The following is a 10,000-nucleotide window of genomic DNA, read 5'->3' on the forward strand; positions in this document are numbered from 1 at the left end:
GCTGCGGCGCGCGCTTGATGTGCTTGTTGTTCTTCTTTGGTAGCTTCTGCTTGGCCATGGCCAGTGAGTAGTACATCCCGAAGTTGTTGACGATGACAGGCACGGGCATGGCGATGGTCAACACGCCCGACAGAGCGCACAGCGCCCCCACCAGCATGCCCGACCACGTCTGCGGATACATGTCACCATAGCCCAGCGTCGTCATGGTGACCACAGCCCACCAGAAGCCGATGGGGATGTTCTTGAAGTGTGTGTGCTCGGAGGCGCGCGGGTCGTTGGGTGCGGCGCCGATGCGCTCGGCGTAGTAGATCATGGTGGCGAAGATGAGCACGCCCAGGGCGAGGAAGATGATGAGGAGGAGGAACTCGTTGGTGCTGGCGCGGAGCGTGTGACCCAGCACGCGCAGCCCCACGAAGTGACGCGTCAGCTTGAAGATACGCAGGATACGCACGAAGCGCACCACGCGCAGGAAGCCCAGCACGTCCTTAGCCGCCTTAGAAGAAAGGTGACTGAGACCCACCTCCAGGTAAAAGGGCAGGATGGCCACGAAGTCGATGATGTTGAGGGTGTTGCGCACAAACTTGAGTTTGTCCGGACAGAAGACGATACGCACCAGAAACTCGAAGGTGAACCACATCACGCATACGCCCTCAATGTAGGTGAGGAAGGCCACGGTTTCGGTCTCCTGGTAGTAGCGCGTGCTGTTGTCCACGGGGTTCGTTTCCGTGCGATTGAAGATGGGGTTGAAGGCCTCGTGCGTCTCCAGACAGAAGGTGGTGATAGACACCACGATGAAGAAGAGAGAGGCGAATGCTATCCACTGCAGAAGAGCACAGAGAGAAAGAGATGGAGGGAAGGGGGAGAGAGAGGGAGAGAGAGAGGGATAGAGAGGGGGAGGAGAGAGAGAGAGAATGAGGGAACAGAACAAGCAGAGGGACAGAGAGATGGGGAGGTGGATAGAAGGAAAGAGAGATGGAGGGGAGGTAGAGAGATATAGATAACAGGACATGCAGAAGTGGACAGAGAAAACGGAAGAGAGGAATTGGGGAAAGAAAGAGTACAAGAGAGGATTGAAGGTGAGAGAAAAATGGAGGAATAATGGAGGAGAGGAGAAGGAGGGATGGAGAGAGAATAATTGAGTGAATAAGAGACAGAAAGAGGGGGAGAAAATGATCAGATTAGACATTGGATCCAGAAACGAGTAATCATAAATCAGCAGTGTATGACTGCATCCGAGTACTCATACTGCCCTGCTACATTCTAGACAAAAATACTCATACTGCCCTACTACATACTAGACACAAATACTCATACTGCCCTGCTACATACTAGACAAAAATACTCATACTGCCCTACTACATACTAGACACAAATACTCATACTGCCCTGCTACATACTAGACAAAAATACTCATACTGCCCTGCTACATACTAGATACAAATACTCATAGCAATCAATACCAGTGCAACCGTAAAGATACATACAGTACATAAATATATATAGATAGATAGATAGATAGATAGATACAGTAGCTAGATAGTGTCGTCTTTTTTGTTGTGGATACCCTCACAACTCTCTCAATCAGAAATCAGAAGCTCAGATGCGTTGTTCTCACCAATTTTATTGTAGTATTTAAGCCACAATAAGAAGATGGTCCATGGATTATCTTACTGTATGAATAGCGCGCTTGCCTTTTTAAAAGTAATCCGGCCTCTTTTATCGATTTTTTGTTTGGCTAACCCCTACGGCCAATTAGATCTAACCCTGCTATCTGACCTTTACTCAATCAGAACGTGTTACCTGTATGGCACCACCACCACCACCACCAAATGTAACCCTCCCAATTGCAAAAAGTAACAGCTGTCCCTGCAGTCCTGTTTTAAATAAATCAATTCATATCTCGTGAGTTAATTCTTGTCCATTATACAAAAATATCCCTACAATAGATAGATAGATAGATAGATAGATAGATAGATAGATAGATAGATAGATAGATTGATTGATTGATACTTTATTCATCCCCACAGGAAAATTCACTATCCCTGTGGAGTCTGCTGATAGTGATTAGTGTTAAAATACACATCTGGTTCAATTAAAACTCCAGGGCTTATTCACGTGAACACTCAAACACACACACACACACACACACACACACACACACACACACACACACACACACACACACACACATGCCCCAGTTAGTGTGCACTATCCCTTTGTGATCCAGAGTGGTGCTTAAACACACAGCTGGTTCAATTAAAAACTCATGTATATGAAAAGTGCCATACTACCAACACAGGCCCACTCTGCCAACTGATGACACAGCACAATCGTGGCCTAGAAAGTGCGCACTATTCCAGACTGATGACACAGCATATTCCTAGCCTTGGAAGTGTACACTACTCCTGTTGATTTCGAGAGCTATTGTAACGCACATCTGGCTCAATAAAAACTCCAGCGCTCATGTATATGAACAGCGTTATACTACCACAGACTAAGACTTCATAACCAGCAAAGGGCTCACTCAGCAGACTGAAGACACAGCACACGAGTTCGTAGGAAGTATGCACTTCCCCTGTGGAGTTTGATGAAGTGTTTTATTTTAACATACACAGCTTGTTCAGTTAAAAGTCCAGAGCTCATTCACGTGAACACTCACAAATAATATGAGGTTCCCACACGCGCACACACACACACACACACACACACACACACACACACACACACACACACACACACACACACACACGCACGCACACACACAGACACACGCAAACACTCGTGGCCTGGGAAGTGTATGTTCTCTCTGTGGAGCATGCTGATGTCGAGTGGTGTTTTAACACACAGTACTGTGAGCTTCCGCAGTTTGTAAATTAGCCCGTCGGCAGCACATATCCTGCAGCGCTATCTGTGTGTGTGTGTGTGTATGTGTGTTTATGTGTGTGTGTGGAGGGAGGGTTGTGTAAGCCCACTTAACACCACTAGAATATTAAAGAGCTGCAGCGGACCAGGAGGGAGAGCCATAGAGAGGGCTTTTTGCTCATACCTTTTGTGTGTGTGTGTGTGTGTGTGTGTGTGTGTGTGTGTGTGTGTGTGTGTGTGTGTAAGGGCACGCCCCAACTGCCCTACTGGCATGAGGATGCTACACTACATTATGCTACTCTACCAGCTGATCCTGGTGCAGAATGAGTCACAAAACTAAACTCTGACATGGATCTGCTGTGACCAGGACCAGGTGTTTTACAGAGTTAGCTCCAGTGTGTATTGTTTACTGGCATGTAGTGGTAAGGTTGCTGAATTGCAACCAGCTGAATATCCTTCACTTTACAAGTGTGTACAACTACCTACGGTGGCTGTCAAATAACAACGCGAAAAGCCCTATCTTATGCCAGTGTTTAGATTTGTCCGTTCTGGGCTACTGTAGAAACATGGTGGTGCAACATGGTGGCCTATGTGGAAGAGGACCCGCTCCCTATTTAGATACGAAAGGCTCATTGTACACCAACGACAACACAACGATTCATAGTTACTCAGCAGACACACGAAGGACTATGTACAGGAACTATGACATTAAACTTTAAAGTGTTGTACCTCCACAGGTTATGGAGCATGGCTGAATGTGAGTTTAACATTTACTAACCTTCCATAACAAATTTCCAAAACGTGATTCCACTGACATATAGTCTGCCATCACTGATCACCACAGGTATCTTCAGCATTTTGTTTTTGCATACATCTGCTTTCACACATGAAATGTGTAGATGGTTTATTTTCCCTTTTCCATCTGATATCAAAGTCACTGGCTCGTGCTGAACGAACTAAGTGAATTAATAAAACACATGGATGGGCCTGAGCCATCCGATCGAATAATGGGCAGCCAACATGCATGAGTATGATTATCACAACACAAGACATTTCAGAAAACATTTCCAAAATGTGACATAGAATCCAACATGTGCAGTATTTTCTAGCTGTATGTGTCTGCTTTAACACATTTCGGGGTTTATTATCCTCTTCTGTCTGATATCAATCACTTGGGTGTACTAAAGGAACTGAGTTTAGAAAAAGGTTGGGCCATCGGATCAATAAATGGGCTGAGAAGTGATTCAGCATCAGCTGAGCATCACTTAACGCGTTCACAGCCTCAGTTCCCCGCCTTCCAGCCATTCCAGGAAGCAGAGGTCAGTCATGTGACCAGCTAATAACAGTGAGGATCCCGTGCTGCTAAGGAGGCTAACCAGATTAAACACTCTGAGGAAAACAGAGCAATGCATCCGCTAGCCTTTTATGTTCCCTGTCTTGGAAAAGCTAACCTTTTATCATGCTACAAGTTGGTCCATTAAGAAGGCCATAAATTACAGAAAGGCTCCATGACAGTGGGTTCTCAGTCAGACCAACACTGAGTGTTATCGTAGTCTGGAACAAGATGGCATTTCAGCAGGACTTATGTCACTTTTCCACTGCATGGTACCTGCATTAGTATCTCCTCAATGTAGCTGGTCGTCATAGCGACACCATTTGAAACTGACACGAGCTTGTCATAGCAAGGAGTCAAGTTTTGTTTTAGAAAGAGGCTGAAGGCAGCAAGACAAAATACTGCTGAAGGAAACAGGAGAGTTTGGGCTTTCCTACACCAGAGCTCAGATGATGAGACGACTCTGGTTGCTCAAAGGCGAAGCAAGAGGATATTATGCTAACCTGGTAGCTAACGTTAGCATATGTGTGATGGGGATTCTGGTGACGATTCTCTGTGACCAATCAGTAGTCTATAGTGTTTTCACATCAACTTTTGCCTCAGCTCGCTTGAAACCTCACTGGAGGTGGTACCAAAAAAAGTACTAGGTAGGCTATAAGGTACCAGATTTGCCAAATGGAAAACCAGAAATGGCAAGTAGAGTCAGGTTTAGTTGAGCCATAACCATGCAACGGAAAAGCGGCTTTAGATCAGTATCCCACTTACTCAGTGCAAACCTTTTAGTCACAAAATGGACACGTGACACAGAATTTAGAACATAAAGTAACACTCATAGAGCAACCAACAGTGCAGAAAGGCAGATCGTACAACAATAAGCCTACTGCTACTAATATTCTACCTATTTAACTAGAGCATACTCACACACGCACACACACACAGACGTGCAGTAGTGTTATGTTTAGCCAGGTAATGTAATGGGGTGTAATGGGGATCATAATACAGCCCTGAATCTGAAAGGATTGTGTGAAACATGACCTCTACCATTACGGCAACAAGAACATGATGTCCTACAGCAGGTCAAATCTGCCAACCCCCGCCGCCTCAAATCTCAGCTCATCAGACTGCAATGAGTGTGTGTGTGTGTGTGTGTGTGTGTGTGTGTTTGTGTGTGTGTGTGTGTCTGCAGGTGTCTCACTTACAGTTTTTCTCGATTGATTACATTCAAAAACTGGAACTTATGGCACAATGACCACAACCTGTAACTCCAATTCGGCTAAACTATAAGCACAATTATGTGCTTTAGACACAGATTTCAATTGTTAACCGCACTTTCTTCAACTCACAACACACAATTATCTGCTTTAGACACAAATTTCAATTGTTAACCACACTTTCTTCAAAACACTAAACACCATCCTCTCTACTTTGCACACTTCATCAATGCCAAAACCTCCTTGTGTTCAGACAGAACACACTGCTATTCAATTGGCAAAACTTCCATTTCAAAGGCTGTTGTGCAATTTGAAATCAAAGCTTTAGCAATATGATGGCCACAGGTTAGCTCCTGGTTTGGAGAACAATTGATGGCAACATTGAAGTGAGAGGTGATCAGAAAGGCAGAGGAGTGAGAGTAAGAGGAGGAGGAGGAGGAGGAGGAGGAGGAGGAGGAGGAAGAGGATGAAGAGAAAGAGCAAGAAGGAGAGCCATTATCTCTGATGAGATTCGGGCCACTGTGGTCAAACGTATGGTCAACCATGGTTTGACCATGCAGGAGGCTGGCCAGAGGGTTCAACCAAATATAAGCCGCTTCTCAGTTGCATCCATTCTCTGGACATTCAGAAGAGGGAATAGGTAAGAAACACTACTATGACAGGAAAACACTAGTTTGAATCCCTTATCAGGAGCATAGTATTCTTGTATTTTCCATTGTACTGTATCTGTAAAATTACGTAAACAAATACAAAGTGCAACCATTGATGACCAAGACATATTCCTAAACATCAATACAGTGAGCCTAGCCACAGTGGACTGTGTTCTAAGGCGGAACACCTTGAGAATAAAGCAGGTGTACAGGGTGCCTTTTGTCAGAAACTCCGACAGTCAAACAGTTATGCTATGACTATGTGCAAGTAAGTCATATACATTTTCACAACTGATTGCGTCCTATCAGCACTGACACATTACTGTACTGTATTGTAATCCAATCCAATGTTACAGTTTTTCTCGATTGCTTACACACATGAAGCATGCTTCGTTTTCTCAAAACTCTAAACACAAATCTCTAAACCACTCACACAAAATGCAACAACATTCACAACACTGTGTAGGTCTATTTCTGATAGCACATTGTCAATATTTTCTTGAGCTAGAACAGGATGCAGTAGTTTTTTGTCCTTTTTTATTTTACATTTTTCTTTCTTTTTTTTGTTGACTGTACTGGCCTATATCCTATTGTTTGTTCTGTGCAAATCATTTACACATTCATTTGTGTTTGCTGTGATGTATAGGCTACAGCACTTTTGGAAAAAATAAAGAAATATTTTAGTTGTTACTGTATATTTGTGTGTTGTTTTATATTTGTGTAAAAACATTATACAGTTATATTTTACTACAGGAGTAGTATGTTCCTGATAAGGCCTTCATACTGGTGTTTTCCCATTTCATAGTAGTGTTTTCCATTGAGCACATCAGTGTTCAATCGATGCTTAGAATGTCTACTCATATAATGGGCTGTGTTTGTCATTAGAAAACAAAGTACCCTTTTGAGGTGACATAACACTGTTTTCAAAGCAAAGTTGCCTTTTGCAGGATGTATAAAGGGTTTTGCATTTTGTGTGAGTGGTTTTGGGATTTGTGTTTAGAGTTTTGAGGAAACGAGGCATGCTTTCAAAAAATGTGTGTTAGCAATTGAGAAAAACTGTAAACCACAACCACATAAACCACAACCAAGGTTCAGCCTGAGCTTGACCAGCTACAGTCATATCTAAAACAGCTAAAACAAAATGTAATATACAGTCCTGAAAGCAATAATCACATCTGTATAAGTGTGTGTGACAGTACAGAATTTAGGGTTGAGGGGCGCGTAAGACAAATGCACGGTGTTAAGTGTTTAGGTGTGTGAGACAGACGTAGAGGCCTTAGTTGTTTAACCGTGTGTGTGACAGTACAGGTGTAAAGTGTGTGTGGGTCTGCATGTGTGTGCGTGTGTGTGTGTGTGTGTGTGTGTGTGTGTGTGTTTATGTATGTGAGACAGAGGCTTTAGATGTTTAAACGTGTGTGTGAGAGTGCATGCGTAAAGTATGTGTGCGTGTTTATGTGTGTGAGACAGAGGCTTTAGATGTTTAAACGTGTGTGTGAGAGTTCATGCGTAAAGTATGTGTGTGGGTTTATGTGTGTGAGACAGAGGCTTTAGGTGTTTAAACGTGTGTGTGAGAGTGCATGCGTAAAGTATGTGTGTGTGTGTTTTTGTGTGTGAGACAGAGGCTTTAGATGTTTAAACGTGTGTGTGAGAGTGCATGCGTAAAGTATGTCTGTGTGTTTATGTGTGTGAGACAGAGAGTTTAGATGTTTAAACGTGTGTGTGAGAGTGCATGCGTAAAGTATGTGTGTGTGTTTATGTGTGTGAGACAGAGGAGTGTTTAGGTGTAGTCTCCACATTTTTGTGATCGCGTATCTCCACACACCACACACAAACACAAGCACACACATATATACACTCACATGCACACATACACACGCACGCCTATTACACACAGAGCTCAAATCTAAGGTGGAAAGCATGTCATGGAGAGCCTGATGTTTAGAGAAAGAAAATGTAAATAAAATAGGTGTTGTAGGTGAAATTGAAAGTGCAAATGTGATGTAGTGTAATGTAAAAGGTTGGTTGATTGTTTTTGACATAGCTTCCGATACTTCACCGACTATCACATCACATCACATCTGGCCATCATTCTGCTGAAAGTGCTCACTGCTTCATTATGCAGTAGTGATTTCCATGAGTCACTGTTGTTGACTAGTTTCATTAAGATTGCTTGAGATTAGAGTCTAGACACTCATCTGCACTCCGTGCTTTATTTGTCTGTGTGATGTAAGATCCAGTCCTAGTGATTTTATTCCAAGAACTATCGGCGCACTCCTACCACACACTGAACCAAAACAACTTGCAGAGAGGGAGAGAGAGAGAGAGAGAGAGAGAAAAGGAGAGGGAGAAAGAAAGTGAGAGATAAAGAGAAAGAGCAGGAGAGAAAGGGGGAGGGATAGGTAAGGAGACAGAGGACAAGGGAGTGATAGAGAGATGAAGAAAAAGAGAGAGAGTGAAAGAAAGAGAGGGGGAGTGAGAAATGAGGAGAGGGTGATAGAGAGATGAAAGAGAAAGAGAGCAATGATGTAAGTAGTAAGAGGGAGGCAGCTGATCTATTTTTGATGTACTTGAGGTAGGCCTTTCCCCTCCCTCTCCTCTCTCTCTCTTCTCTTTCTCTCTCTCCCTTTTCCCTCCCTCCCTTCTCTCTCTTCCTTTCCCTTCCCTCTCTTCTCTTTCTCTCTTTCTACTCCCTCTCTTCTCTCTCTCTCCCTCTCCCCTCTCTTTCTCTTCCTCTCCACTCTCCCTCACATCCACCTCTCCACTCCCACCTTTTTTGCCCTCTCTCACGCACACATTTCCTCTCCTCATTTCCTTACTTTCCACTCCTCCCTCTCTCTCTCACTCTCTCTTCCTCTCACTTCTCCTCTTCTCTCTCTCTCTATCCCAGTTCCTCTGCTTCTCTACCTTGTTTCCTGGACATGAAAGCTTGTCACGTTCTCTTATGTAAGCGCACTCCTCTCCATCCCTCTTTCTCTCTCTCACACACACACATTCACAAGGTTGTGTGTGTGTGTTGGTATAGACTTTGAACTTTGAAAGGTGATCATGGATACATGTCTATGTGTTTGTAATGATGAAGAGGCAAGAGCTGCGGTTACGTTCACAGCAACGAGAAGGGGACTCACAAGGATTCGTTCAGATGGCAGATGTAATAACAGCCTCTGGGAATGAAGTGGAAGTGTGTCAGTGAGGTCCATGAATGAGCGGCACTACTGGGCTTTACCATTCTAAGCCTCATGCGCTCGCTAAAGTGACCTGTGGACATGGACATTCAGGTCATTAATACCACACATGGAAAACTAAATAGAAATTCAGAAGTCACTGCTCCCATAAGCAAGATTTTTTTTTACATTTCGTGAGATCATTTTTATTAATTTCTTAACCAACTGAATGTGCTATATTGCAGTGTTATTCTCCTTAACCAATAGGGCTTTAGAGCAATGCTTTTTTATATCTGCTTAACCAGGAGGATCCATTGAGGATCCATTATATAATATCCCACTGCATGTGTTTACAGTATATGTAGTCAGAGTGCTTTTGAACATCTAGAGCAACATGATAGAGGTTGGGTTTAAATGAGAGTTTGTCATCTGTGCTTTTTAGAAGTGTCACAGAAATGGTGTTGCTTTGAAGGAACTCATTTGCACATGGAACTCCCACGTCACGCCCTTGTTTGTGTTTAGGACTGCTCATACTATGAAATTAGCCAAATGTCTTTGCCAAGTTATTAAATTAGCTTTAGATCATGTGCTGCAGACTTTGCATGTTGCCTGCCATGTAGCCTATTAATGAAATGAGGGCCATGTGTGTGTGTGTGTGTGTGTGTGTGCATATGTGTGTGTTTGTGTGTGTGTGTTCTTTTGAATGCTGTGTTGCTTTCCATCAGCACTAGTAGTGTTCATTTGTAAGTGTGTGTGTGTGTGTGTGTGTGTGTATGTGTGCTC

General features: G+C 43.5%; 1 protein-coding gene across 3 annotated transcripts in view; it reads right to left on the reverse strand.

The window, feature by feature from the left end:
- Positions 1-10,000, reverse strand: part of kcnc1a (potassium voltage-gated channel, Shaw-related subfamily, member 1a) — a 67,241-nt gene that overhangs the window by 23,577 nt on the left and 33,664 nt on the right. For all 3 annotated transcript variants that reach the window (XR_004165956.2, XM_031586942.2, XM_012819443.3), the window contains exon 2: positions 1-820. This exon is cut by the window's left edge and continues 120 nt beyond it. Coding sequence is in view for 2 of the 3 variants with exons in the window: in XM_031586942.2 (XP_031442802.1) it covers positions 1-820 (820 nt within the window). In the remaining variant the exon portion in view is untranslated. The remainder of the gene's footprint in view (positions 821-10,000) is intronic.

The sequence above is a fragment of the Clupea harengus genome, chromosome 20 (genome assembly GCF_900700415.2).
Source record: "Clupea harengus chromosome 20, Ch_v2.0.2, whole genome shotgun sequence".
NCBI lineage: Eukaryota > Metazoa > Chordata > Actinopteri > Clupeiformes > Clupeidae > Clupea > Clupea harengus.